Source organism: Triturus cristatus, chromosome 4_1 (assembly GCF_964204655.1).
Source record: "Triturus cristatus chromosome 4_1, aTriCri1.1, whole genome shotgun sequence".
NCBI lineage: Eukaryota > Metazoa > Chordata > Amphibia > Caudata > Salamandridae > Triturus > Triturus cristatus.
In genome coordinates, this window is record NC_140585.1 from 528,510,750 (window position 1) to 528,525,653 (window position 14,904).

The 14,904-nt window shown below is 41.0% G+C and overlaps 1 protein-coding gene across 1 annotated transcript in view; it reads right to left on the bottom strand.

The window, feature by feature from the left end:
- The window catches only part of PKP2 (plakophilin 2), a 416,690-nt gene that overhangs the window by 332,240 nt on the left and 69,546 nt on the right, over positions 1-14,904 (bottom strand). Inside the window, exons 2-3 of the mRNA XM_085652804.1 lie at positions 9,983-10,095; positions 704-1,383 (exon numbers count right to left, since the gene is read on the bottom strand). Coding sequence (XP_085508930.1) covers positions 704-1,383; positions 9,983-10,095 — 793 coding nt within the window. The remainder of the gene's footprint in view (positions 1-703; positions 1,384-9,982; positions 10,096-14,904) is intronic.

The window sequence follows — 14,904 nt, forward strand, 5'->3', positions numbered from 1 at the left end:
GTCTTTCTGAAAAATAAATATTTGTAATATATTTATAGCTAAAGATTAATGGAAGAAGACATGGGTAAATAAGTGTCTAAATACAGTGATGTAATATCTGACGTCATCAGCAGAGGATTGCGGTCGCGTGAGTTATAGTTGCCTGCACTAACTATAACGGGAGAATTTCATTGGTTTTTTACGAGTGAAATGCCCAGTTAACTATAACATGTGTGAAACCTATGGTTTTTTAAGTGAATATATATATATATATTTTTTGTTTTTTAAACAAAAAGCAGTATTGCTTTTTCCCCTGATATAATGCACTAAACTCTTAGTTAATATGTTTTCTTAGGGTTTCGGCCACAGTGGCTCTTACTTTTGTGTCCTAAGAGGTACAGGTTGTGTGGTGCAAGCAGGACCACTGTGTACACTGTGTTCGAATTCCACAAAATGACCAGGAGAGGAGATAAAGTGAAGCTGTAGATTGGAGATGCTTTGGATTCAACTGTGGATTTATTCTTTACAAGGTGATTTATTCACAAGATTTAGTGGCGCACAGGAGAAAGATTACAAGGAGGTTCACGCTCTTCATTGTAGCTGTCCAAAGTAAACTATATATAATTGTTTTTGCATTTTCTTTCATTATCTTTTTACTTCATACCTATAATAAACATATATAGCCAACGAAAATCATCATCACTTGCTAAGATCCAATTCTTACCCTACTTGAGATCCACTCTGTCCAACCCCTTTGGGTGTCACAAGAACGCCACTTCCACTTACTGCTGCCGTAGCTGCAGTTATGATGGTTTTCTTTACACCCGTCTCCACACCTCCGCTTGCCAAAGAAGCATGCTGAGAAGAATCGTGATCAACATATGTGGTTTTCATTGTATTCTGGTTCCAGGTAGACCTCACATATTGTTGGCTATTAGGCACAGCTGGTGTTTGTGGCATGATTTTTGCCTGTCCCACTGCACCAGGTGAAGGAATGTAGTGTTCTTTTTCAAGTAAGCTGTTCATACTGCGACTATTTCCAGCTGCTTGATAAACAAGTCCAGTGGGGCTAGAGGGAAGGCTGCCGACAAGAAAAGAGTTCTGTGTAGACCCAACACGGAATTGCCTTCTGTATGCACTGTGCTGTCCTTGGTGCAAATTAAGACCAGCAATATCAGAACGGGCATATCGCGGGGCGCTCATGGTCTTCCTACTTTCTAGGAATTTTTGGCTTGCTGACAGAGTGCCTCTATAACCATTTTCAGCCACTATGGCGTAACGCTCAGGTGAAATCTCTCGTCTGATTAAAGGCTGCCCTTGAGATTTGCCCTCCGTTGACCTGTATCCACTATGTAAAGCGGTTCCTCCTGCCCAGCCATTTCCATATCCTGGGAAACTGTATTCCTGTAAAAATAAAAAGCAATGTAAAAAACAATGTCTAACAATATTGGGATGCTGCATGCACATGAATGGGTTTCTCTAACCACTAACGTTCAAGCCTTGGCACAACTGCAATAACGTGATAACTGTGACATGACTCTCTATTGAAGAGCAATTTTCAACACAACTTATAGTGTATGCTGGTTTGCCGCTACATGTGCTCTTTGTGTTCTGTTTTTAAACAGCACCCCCAAAGGATTATGGTTCAGCTACACTTTCCATTGAAAAGTGATGTATTGATTTGCTTAGAACTTGCAGCCTTAGCTCCCTCTCCCCACAGATGGATCTGCACCAAAATTTGCACTTGCTTAGCCTAGTCAATTAAGGTCCGGCATGCCAAATCCGTCCAGGGGACTAGAAATTTAAAGGGAGGGTGGGGTTGAGGTGTCACCTTTCAAAGTTGTCAGCTAACCTTTTGCTTTGCCAGTGCCTGCCAACCCCAGAGTCATGTCTACATGAGCATACGGCACGACGCAGGAGTTTTTCTTAAATAAAAATAAGGCTGTGGTTGGCTGAAAGCCCAGATAGTGTGCAGAGGGGGTGACTGCAGGGCCTGGCCAAAGGCCAAGCCTTGAAGCTGACCCAGTCTGCCCAGGGCTGTGGGCAGGGCAGAACGAGTAGGTGGATGCAGTAAATCATAAACAGATATTCACTGAGAAATTCACAGTTAAAGGTTATTTATGGTTCAATGATCCCAAATCTGAAAAGCCCTGAAATTCTCCAGTTATGGTATGCACCACTTAACTCTCTCCATAAATCACTCAGTAACCACTTTGCCAATACCATGTCTGTACCACGGTAGGTGGCTGTTAGCAGCCAATCTGAAGTGCTGAAGGTATCACACACATCTTTAGGCTGAGTGCACATGCTCTTTACTGTGATTGGGCAGGACATCTACGCATTTCCTTCACCTGCCCATGGAAAGTGCTTGGCTATTTTCTCGAACTGAATTTCACTCAGCAGGCAGACTACACATTGATAATTTTCAATTTTTGTGAAAAAGTTTAACCAGTGCAAATAACATACACTATATTTGCCTGGAGGTCTGTATTTGTTTCCTAGGCCATTGTTCCAGCTCATACTCAATATCCCGCCTTGCCTTGCTTCAAGTGTCATCAAGATTACCTAGAGCTCAACAGAATAGCAACCTGAAAACAAGTACTTGGAGTTTTGTGTGCAATATCCAATCCACTTTAAGACTTTGGAGTGTACAACAGCCCACCTCCCCCACTATCACTGAAGAAAAAGTGTTGCTCTAACAGTCAGTGCCTATATGACAGTAAAAGTAACGACAATATGACGAAGTACGTTTAGGGGAAACCGTCTAGATCTGCAGTCATGGGTATTTAAAATGGAAGTTCCAGAACACAATGATTTGCAAATACCCTACAGATGGTGGCAGTAGCACACATTACTTTAGCAGTATCCATAAGATTCCAGAATAACTAAGCTTTTCTGACACTAGTTCAGTCACAGGTAGGGGTCAATTTCAACTTGTTCTAACATTTCTTACTACAGGTTCAGAGCGACAAAGAAGCACCAAAGTGAAAGAGTAGTCAGAGCCTCAGATTCCTCCAGACCATCACAATATATGGATACAAACGTGGCATTGTCAACAAACTCGAAAGTCCTTGGTCTGAAAGAGTCCAAGATGATGGGTGCAAAAAGGGGGTGCTCATCGGTAGTTAATTGTGGATTGGTCAATATATGGCAAGAGCTATACTTACCAACAGTCTTTTGGTAACGCAAAGTCACTTACTTGTGTAATCACATACCAAAACTTCACATCTTGAACACAAACATTTATTGTGGCCTCAGTTGCTTTCACATGTAAAAGAGCGTGTTCAGAGGTGAGTTATTTGTGCTACAGCACACAGCAGTACTAAGTCTCAAAGTCTGTCCCACCGACTTTCTATTGTTCCATCCCCAGGACATACAACAATTATAAATTTCATTGTGAATTTCCCTAAATCTCAAGGGTGTAACACCATATTAAATGTGATAACTCCCCCGATGAAACCCCCAGTTTGTTCTAACTAGGTACATCCTATGTTTTAAACTACATTGACCACTGACCTGAGCAACCCATTGCCCTACTACATGCGGTGCAACAAACTGTCATCTCTCATTATGTAAGCCCAATGGTGTCACATGCCTAAAAGGAGATTTGCATTACAATGGTTTCTCATTAAGGATGGACAATCTCACACAAATCCACAGTGATGACAGGCTGGGGCAGAGAGAGTCATGCAGGTATAACAAGAAGTACTTAAAAAGATGTTTGCAAACTAGGCCCATGAACTCAACAACACTGCCTTGCAGTATTTATTTTTCAACACTCCCTTCTGCTCAAAGCAGATTTCTTCCCCACAAGCTTCCACTTGACCTTTTTAATTTTTCTATTTTTTGTTCACTTCCTTTATTTTGACCATTTATGTACAAATCTTTTTGGGATGATGAATAGTCACACCGAGGTATACCTTTGGGAAAAGTGGTTAAAAGTATGAGTGGAAATTCAGATTAAGATATTGCCAACTCTGGATGATTCTTTGTGCTGTCTTCATTGTGGAAAGAACTTGGAATAAGAGACAAGAACTGAAGTTTACCCCAAAAATTATTTTGTAAACTTAAAATCCCAATTTCCATGGAGATGCACTGGTTAGCTATATTTCACACTTACAGAGACCGACAGACAGACCAACTTAATAAACTTCTTGGAAAACAGGTACATTGTTTAATGCAACAGAGTACTTCAAATTGGTTAAATGTGATTTGGCCTGATTAATATGCATCCAATAATGACATACGTGGCTTCCTGTAAATATTCCCTATTTATACGTGTGGTTGCAATGGTGGATTATGCCATTAGTCATGCCATCATTTTCTTTCCTACACACAGAAAACTATGATACCTGGACTAGCTTAAACCTATTATTTAAAGGGACAACCAAGGTCTTACGTTTGATTTATGCAGTTGCACACTTAAACAAGGTACATATAGACAGACTTAAAATATTAAGAAAAAATATTGCTAAGTACTAAAATATACAAGATTTGTTTTTAAAATATATGCATATGCACCCTTCTTACACACTTCATCCGGCTCCACTAGGATATTAAAGACCAACCTTTCCCAATCACCATATGGCAAGTCCTCCACCTTCCTTTAACTTGCGACCCTATCATCAGTGTGCACAACTAGTAAGTCAGATGCCCAAAATTGACCACATTTGCAACTGCCCAGCTTATACCCTTGGTAAACTCTTCAACTTGGAAAACCACCAGAGATATTCTTTAACAGGCCAGTAGGAATTTACAAAATCTGTAATTAATAAAAACATACCAAAACAAGAATTTAGAGACCATGCCATCACAGGAAAATAAACGAATAGAGACTAATGGCCATGAAGTAACAAGAAAAGGCTATGTGAGCAAAGTAGAAGAATCTAGACATCAAAAAGCAAAATCTTCAGAATTATTACCCTAAACCTTAAACCCTCACACTGTTGCTACTTTTCTTTTGTGTCTGAAATAAAGTAATGGTTAATTAATAAAAAAAGAATCCTATCAAATTAAAATTGATCCATAATTAACTTGTAGAAATTTACTCTGTTCATTCTATCAATTTTCTTATCAACTATTCCGTATACCTCTGCCATGAAGATTTTTTCTACCTACACACCCAAACCCCCATCACTCAACCATTCAGAAAGATAAGTGGCCACAACTGTCATAGGAAAGGTAGTTGGGCATGCACAGATAACACCCAAAATCTAACAGACTAAGAGTACCAGAATTACTACATTTAATAACCATGGGCCCGATTCACAAAAGTAATCTGAGACAAAATCCTTACTTTACAACTTTTGGTATTCACAGACGGCATTCAGGAGTACTAAAGTTAGGATTTTACCTCAGTCAATCTTACGTTTTGGTCTTAAGTTAAACTTAAGACAAACTTAAGTTTAACTGAGACAAAATCCTAACTTTAATTCTGCTAAATGCCTTTTGTGAATACCGAAAGTCGCAAAGTTAGGATTTTGTCTCAGATTACTTTTGTGAATCGGGCCTCTAGTCTTCATTTTGTTTATATTTCCAAGTCCACGAAGAATGTTGACTACCTAATCTACACTACTGTCTGCACAATGACAAAAACCTGAAAGCCAAACTGAGTTACAAAGAACAAATCAGGAAAATATTGTGACATACACTTGAAATGTAACCGTAGGAGCAGTTGCTATGGCTTCAGTGAAATTTGTAGTGCATCTTTATATTTTGATGATATCATTTTCCTATTTTTGTTAACAAACAGATACATTTTCCAAACTCAAAGGTAAATACAGACTGAAGGCAAAGAGACTATTAAGACATTGAATACTACCGGTTCAGTGATCTGTACCAAGGTAATTGAACCAAGATTAACTTTAAAAGTCCACACATCAAAGAGCTACTGTACTTCATGTTACAAGCAGAACTTATTGACAAATGAGGTTTCTGCATGTACATTAAATTATTTAAATTTCATTTAGCAGCAATACATAAATACTGCTACAAGACATTTCAACTTGAAGCAAAGACTGCGATACGTACAAGCACCACTGAAAGTGTGCAAAGGAATTTTGATGATATTGACATAAAAACTGAACTTGTATGTTTTAACAGAAAGGAACTGTGACTTTAATGCAGATTGAACTGAACCAAACTGAAATGCATCCCTTGTTGTGTTTATCGTACAGTATTCACAGCACATGGTCAGTTACTGAAGTGGTATGGGTACATATTATCTTACTGTGTATACCACCATATTTTCACTAATGTTCACCAAGGATCATTACATAAAAAGAAACGCCATTTCATTTTTTCCACTCAGAGGTCCCAAACTGGTATAAAGGAGGAACAATTAAAGGATTACTGACGCAGAGATAAATGGTTGCAAATCGTTGGATACCCACATTAATAATTATTCCTCACTTCCTCAAAATAGTCTTTTTTTAATTTTATTTTTTTACAGATTTGTGGTTCCTAGTTTCTCATTTGAAACAACTGTGGAATCTCCTTCCTCATCTGGACTTCCCAAATCTACTTTTCTCCTAATAAAAGGAGTATTATAATGTGCATCCATGCTAGCCATGGGTCTACAATTTCTTCCACTTCACAGCTATTCCAAAATAATTAAACTTTCTCTAAAAATAAACCCTTGCTTCACTCTAAAAACAGGCACATGACAAATTAAAAAGAATATTTAATTCAGCATTCATATAAGTAACCATTTTATAAATTCCTACCTGTAAACAGTCCCAGCCAGTGGAATGCATAGTTCATAAAGCAGAAAATAAGCCAGAGAACATTTCTGCAGTATAACAAAAATCTAAAGTAATTTTAAAAGACATCTGCGTTCCTAAATGATGTCCATGTTTTACAAGTAAAATAAAATCTTCCAGTTGTGCACTTGCCTTTTATTTCATAATTAAACCGTTTTAAAATTATCTTATCTATAAAGAAAAATGTGAAATTCCACAATTGACATGTCCTCTACATGTTTAATGAGATACTACTTCATAAGGAAGTCACAGGTTGAGAAACCCTGAGGTTTACAAGGTTTTATTAAATTTTATAACAGTTACTTCACAACAACCTAACGGGCTGGGGAAGAGAAATGTGTAGGAAAAGAGAATTTAGACTCAAAGTGCCTGATTCAGAAAAGTAACTTACACTTTTGAGCAATTAACACTTTTGAGTAACTTTACTACTTTTTTGATATTCACAAAATGAGTGTAAATGTACTCCAAAAGTGTAAGATCCATGTTGCTACCAAACTGAAGGTCCTGGTGGTTATTCCCAAACTGCAACTGTAAGAGTGAATTACACATCTAAATTACTCAAAAGTGTAAAATATGTTTGCGAATAGCCCCTGCAGTTTTCACTGGTGCTCTACTAGCCCCATCCTCTAAGAAAATGTTTCTTACAATTATTTAATGCTTGGAAAAAACACATAGTATTTTTCCACTTTCCCAAGCAGAACAGTACATTTCTGAGAACTCACAGTGGAGGAGGGTGGGAACATTTTCTTTTTGGAATGTTTAATCTTTTCCATGCCAGACCTGCTAATTGAGTCTCCTTTTACATATTACATTTCCCTGAATCCTTGTTGCATTCTAAATAGAACTTTATCAAGATTTTCTATGGACCTACACAATTCCAATATGTATGAATGTATTTGCAGTATTATGTGGTTAACTATTGAAGTCATTATGAACCCTGGCAAGTGTATTCTATTTCTCCTCTGCTATGAGATAAACACACTTTCGGGAAATGTAGAACTTGCAAGTGGATTAAAAAGCAATGCGCGTTTCATGTTTGTGCAGCAGCTACTCCTTTATTAGAGCGTCAGGCATTGCCACCTTATATTTGCCCCCACCTGCCCCTGATTTTAATATAGATAAAGCTACAGTTTTCAGGCCGCGGGTGCTGTGGATTTTGATTTTTTTTATTTGGCCACAAGCGGAGCCAGGTTGCATAGTGATGATTGGATGGGGGCGGACTTAAAAATAGAATGAAGGGTCACCTCCTGGACGTCGACACGCACTTCAAAGTGCACTTCAGGTTGGCCAACTGCCTTTCAGAGATCAGCCTGACATGCTCACTAGAGGCCTACCACCATCTGTGCACAGTGAGAGGAGAGGAGAGGAGAGCGCAGGTCCCTGCGCTCAGAATGACCGCTGGGTCCACATGGCCGAACCAATCCTGGCACTGCTCTCGGCAAGGGAGCAGTGTCTGGATTAGTCAGGACTTGCAGCACTAACAACATTGCAAAGGAGTTCGTGGAGAGAGTCATTTTGGTTCTGGCCTGATCAAAAGCAGATAGGTTTAATGAACTCAAAGGATGTCCATGCATTGTGCTTAGCACTCGTTATCGTCTATGTTGGGCCATGTTTAAAATTTCATATACAGTAGCGCTGAAAACCATTCGGTAACCGTTCAACTGTAATCTTATGTTGGGAGCACCTTATGCTCAGTGCTTAATTTGTAAAATAAGAACTGCCGGTGCCCAACTTTTTTCTCTGGCGTAGTAGACACAATACTACTATTGGGCACAGCAGCACACATGCATGACATCTCCACACAGCTGCTGCTCGGCCGCTCAGTGCCTGTGCCCCAAGACACTGGCATCACAGTCACTGCGCAAGTCATCACAAGAGTTGCGTGGGTGTCTGTGACACCCAGGGGCTTCACACTAGTGCTTCTCAGTGCGGTGAAATAAACATTCGGATTCTTGCCCACTGTGCCCTTCAGCTGAGCCTGCCTAGAGTTGTGCATGAGGGGACATGCCTGTGTCATGCTTGTGCACCCCTTCATATACAAGGAGCTCAGGACAACAATGTGATGCAGGGCCCTTCAATGGTTATGCAGCAACGCCTAGTGGTTGGTAAATGTATCTCGCTTATTGTGAATATATCACTAAAACACGCTAAGCCTGTTGTACAAACAAATGTAACACTAGTAAAGCGCGCCCTGAAAAGAGCGGGACCTATGCGAATAACCCCTAGCTGAACGCCTCCACAATCCTCCCCCCCCCAGACCGCCACCGCAACGTCCCTGGTTTGTTCCACTTGTGTGAGATCAGAACAGGGGTCATGTTGGGAGAATTATGTGATTGTACAGTACTTTTGAGCGGTGGCGTGCTGTACAGTTGGCAGATCTGCCTCCATGATGATGGCAGTGGCTGGCGGCTACTTATCTTTTTCAGTCATTAGGGAAAGGTCACTTGCACAGACGCAAAAAAAACAACCAAGCACCGTATAGATTTAAAACAAGAAACCAAGATACGTAACCAGTCCCCAACAAGAAACCAAGCAACGTGGGCAGCTCCAACAAGCACTTGGGCTCTGTGAACTGCATACTGAAGAGCAACCAAGTAGTGCAGCTGCCCATACAGCCCAACCAGCATCATCAGGTCATCAAGCAGTTTGTCCACCAACAAAACAGACACTGTGTGGCTTCCCAGTCACTGCGCACAGCACCAACAGGAAGAGGGACAGTGCAAAGAGCCTTCAGACTGTTAAGCACTGTACCCCCAACCCCCTTGAGAAGACATTTAGTGTAGAGCACAACAGGAATCGGCAATGTAAACAGTAATTAAATCGCTGACATGCATTATATTAAAATTTTTAACTTTACACTATTAATGTGATGCATATCAGCGATTTAGTTACTGTTTATTGCATACAAGCGTTTTATTTCATTTTGCTGGGGTCAGCAGTCGCACCTTTTTGACCCACTGATAGGCACTGTGCGACACTCGCACTGCATTCTGCCTCAACTACAAAGCTTTGAGTCATGGCTCGAGCTGAAATGCACTGCTGGTTTCTCTCAGTAGAAGTTTGCTCGCCTCACCACTTTAAATTATCAGCAGCCGCCACTGTGTGTGCACACATTAGCATACGTTCTGCAAATATAAATTTATGCAAAGAGATGCATTGGGATTTTTTCCTTCATTTTTGCGTTAGTACTTTTTGCGTTTTCATGTTATACTTTCACAAATGTTAGTAACAACTTTTCTCACCTTCGTACTGCTGTATGAATTCCAACCCTGTGATGGAAAAGTCTTGTAGTCTTTCTCGGTCACGTTCTGTGAATAGACATGCTCGGGAACACTATATGCACGCTCAACATTCCCTGCAACGACAAAAGAAGCCATGAATGATGTGGCACAATGTCTGTCAAATATCGAAATACATACAATTACAGAACTGTAACCTGCTACATGAGGTGAAAGGCCAGCTGATTACTGGAGCGTTTCCTACAGAATGTAATAGTACTAGGCAGGTATATGAAGAGTTGGCAAAAGGTATATACTTCGATGACAGGTATATTTTGAGGACAGGGTTCCCTTTTCTATAGTTAATTCAAGTTACCATGTTTTCAATGTGGTAATCAAATTCCAGCACCATTGTTAACGAGCAATTGGAATGCCAACAGGTCTCGCTTCTTAAAATATGTAGTGGCAAAGCGAGTAGGCCTGCTATATTGTTAGGGAAAGAGTTCAATAATAAGTTGGTGACTCTGTATGTGCTGCTGCCAGCTCCCCTTTAAAGAAACTGCGAGAGTGAAGCAATCTATAGGTCTACAGCAACATTGAAGGTGGGAGCAGAGCTCATTTATTCACCAGACTGCATTAGCAGAGCTGATCTGTACCCTCAGACGTGTGTTTTAAAAGGTCAGAAGACAACGCTTGCATTATAAGTGATGGACGTCAAAGCCACAAACAACAAAACATTGTTCAAAAAAATATTTGGACAATGGACCAGTATTCTCGGTGCCGATGTAAGAAAACGTTGTGAATAAGGGTCATTAGCGAACAGTCTTAGCCGATTTTATGGACAAACACTTTTCCTAAGCAAAAAAGCTTCTCGTTGCTTCTTCAGTTAAATGAAAGGGCTACTTGAGCACCATCACCAAAGGAAATGAAAGTAACCATCCTTAAAATGCCATTGCTTCGATAGACAGGTCATTTTAGGAATGGGAAAACATGACAAACCTATAATACCTATGGAAGCCAGTGGCTGAAGTGAGCGGCCTATACCATGCCCTCTCAAATGTTTATATTTACTTTTGCACAATAATTGTAACATAGGGTTTTCCAAGTAAATCTGTGAAGACAACATATAGATTAGAGGAAACAAACAAGTCACCTGCAACAACAACAGGTCAGCTTTTAGAATCTTCTAAATTCACATGCTGTGCATGGGTGGCACATTTTATCACTGCAATTTGGGTAGACAATTGTAGGGAGTGGAGGAGGAGTCAAACACTCTCTCCATTTCGGATTGGTGACTCAGAAGAGGTCATGAAACCACATTGGGACCACAAATGCCCAAAGTCATGAACGACACCAAAGCGGTACTAACTATCAGTGAAAATCATCACTCTTCACTGGTCTGAAACACAGCATGCCCTAGTAAGAGCAATCAATTTGGCCAATTGTGCTGAAAACACTCTTTGAAGCCAAGAGGCTTCGACCACACCTGCAACAGTGCAGACTGCGTAAGCGGTTTTTAAATTTCAATCATGGTCATGTAAACAGGAGCCATCAACAAACACATGATCAGATTTGGGTAGTGGCATATCTTGTATGTTTGGTCTTGGCTTCCTGCATAGCTCAGTAACATCTAGGCATCATGTTCAGCTTCATCACCCACAGTCTTGTTTTCAGGAAGGGGTAAAAAGGTGGCAGGATTCAGAATAGTACACCTCCTAAGGGTGATGTTCTCGGCCCCCAGGATGATTTGGTCATACCTGGTGAGCCATCTTTTGATATGGTGCTGTGTTCAAGTATGCATTAGCAACACGGCCACTAAGTGGCGTACAAAGACGGCAAAAGGGTGACCCATAACTATACTTTTACAATATTCAAGACTCACACAGGTGGAAGCAACAGCTATTAGGCAACCAGGCAGCTACAGGATCAACTATGGCAGAAAAATAGGCCACTGGTACTCGAGAACTGTCAGGAATTTGGGAAAGCACTGAGAGAGTGCAGCTCACTCTCTCACTGCAAAACAGCAGAGGCATTCTCGCAGCTCTGAGAAGGCATGAATACAGCTGTCATCCCATGGTGCCGGATCCGACATGTCTTTGTGTGTCAACCTCTGAAGAGGTTTGGCCATGAGACAAAAGTTGACAATCCTCGGTCCCACCATTCCCATAAACATTTGGACTTCTTTCTGGGTAGTTGTCAATTCATTTTCAGGATTGACAAGATCCTCTCTTGTGACACCACCTGAGCTCCTTTCTCAATGTGGTGTCGTAGGTACAGAACTTCTTTCTGGCAGAACTGCAATTTGGTTGGAGACACTTAATGTCCATTCTCAACTAAGTGGTACAGCGAAGCTATAGTGTCATGTTTGCAAGCCTCTTGCATATTCGTCACCACCAACAGGTCATTGATATATTGGACTAGTACTGAGTGCTGAGGCATCACTAAATTTTCTAAACTCTTCTTGAACATCTGATTGAAAATTGAGGGGATCTCCGTATACCCTTGAGGGACTCTGCACCATGCCAAGACAAGGCTGCTGAAACAGGAAGAAGGGAAATGGACTATCCTCATGCAATGGAATAGAGAAAAAGGCTTGACACAAAAATCAGTGACAGAGAACCAATGGGCCTCACATGGATTCTGAAAACAATATCACAGCAGGATTCGGTACCGCAGGACAACAAGGAACTTCTATTGAATTTACCTTTTGCAGATCCTGAATTATGTGGTACTTGTCATTGGGTTTCTGCAAACCCATGATGGCCGGGTTACATGGATTCCCCATAATCTCCCTCAGAATGCCTTGTTACAACATTGAGTCAATCACAGGAGCAATAACAGCAAATGTTTCAGGGGTCAAATTGTATTGTGGGATTCTTGGAGACTCTGGGTTTGGCTTCAGAATGATGCTGACTGGTTAAACGCCTTTGATAAGTCCAATATCGTTACCTGAAAAGTCCCAGATTTCAGACAGCACGGTGTCTCTCAGTTCAAGGTTCATCAGTTCATCTTTAGTTAGTAAAGGGTACGTTCCCACGTCTGATCTCTGTCTAGCAAGCTTGAAGAAAATGTCCTTGTGGTGAGTAGGGTACGGTAAATGGAACAGTTTAGTTTACATAGGAGGTCGCGTCCCAGTATATTGACAGGACTCAAATTACACACCAGAAATCAGTGATGATCTTCAAAAAACCCTATTTTAAAAGGTACCACTTCTGAAACTGGGCTAAGCAATTGTTTATTGGCAACTCCTACAACTTGTATTCTTTCTCCTGAGAGGGGTAGGTTGTGAACCTCTGCTGTTCTCAGAGTAGAGTGGGTAGCACCAGTGTCATCAAGGAATGAGACAGTATTCTCATTTACCTCGCCATCCACGTATTGACCACTCTGGTGTTCCTCTAATGTTGTGCCAAGCACACACTCCTCCTCCACTTGAATGCCCCGTCATTGTGACAGGTCCGAGTTGAAACCATCCATTCGAAGCATAGAAAATTGTTGGTACATGTTTTGATTCACAAAAGGGATTAGTGTCTGCATTGGGGACCGGATTCATATTGTAGGGCTGAACATTTGCATTCTGTTGTGGCATCGGGGTTTGAGGAACTTGCATCACTAGGGCTTGGGGTACATTGGGACTCTGAACTCTGTATCTTTGTGTGTTTCATTTCCAATTCACGCTGCAATATTTTGCATATTTTGCCGGATCACATCAATAGGTTTACTCTGCCAACCGATCAAATGTTGTTGAATCATAGAACTAACCTCAGGTCTCAACCCATGCACAAATCTGTGAACAAAATGTCCCATCTCTTTGTCTGATATATTCTCAGTCCCACTGAATTGCTTGAACGCCTACAACAATCTTTTGTAGTAAGTGTGAATTGACTCTTTGGATTCCTGGGTCGTCCTGTCAATTTTGACCCGATCGACCTCTTTCGGAGATATTTTTGATTTCAAATAAGTAATCAATCACCTGCTGGTACTTTTTCATGAGTATTGGGGATGGAGCTTGCCTATGGGGGTGTCTCATTGGCTCCACATCAGGCCAATCAACAGCAACCTTGCATTCAATCCACAAGTTACTTGGAACCACAATCTCGAATAAGGTATCCACATCCTTCCATAAAACCTTGGATATCCTCAAAAATCTCTCAACCTGTCGGTACAATTCTACGGGATTCTCACTCAATTTCAGGAAGTCATTTGTGAAGGATGTAGGATCAACCCTACTCCATAACATGTGTACATACCCTCCACCAGGCACCTCTCTTATGGGTAGCATATGTACATTTTCATCGTCCTCCTCTGTTCCAGATGGAGGCATTTGTATCCTGAATTTCCTTGCCTCCTTTTTCTTTGATCCTCTACCTTCCCATTTGTCACACTCACTCTATTTCTGTACATTGGGTATCAATTCCCTGAGCTGTAATTTCATTCCAGGTGGGCGCATGTTTGCAATATCTCGGACGTTAAACCTCAACCTGTAGCCACACTGTAAGAATTCTAATTGCTGGATGTTAATCCCATGCTTCTGAGCTAGTTCTGTGAGTCTGTCATCAGCTTGACCAGCACGCCTAGTGAAGTCCTTACACAGGAATAAGAGCTCATCCTTTCGATAAGCCTCTAAACGAGTCGAACTAAGAGTTCCAACCAACAGTTCTTCCAAGTCTATGTTTAATTTAGCCACATCCATGCCTTTCTCTCTCAGGAGTGTGAACAGTAGTTCCTCCATTCGTTCCATGAGTTCCACTCTTTGTCGAGGTGTCTATGCTTCTGAGCCAATCATCAAATTCTCGGCAGAAGACCTGGCTGTTATGCCGGGGTATTCAGAATTATTTCCCCAATGTGGGCACCACTGCTAAAAGGCAGGCAGTAAATGCAACAGCGATATATCAGAAGCTGGTGTTCCCGTAGGCATCTTGGTCCTGGGGGGATTCTAATTACTCATT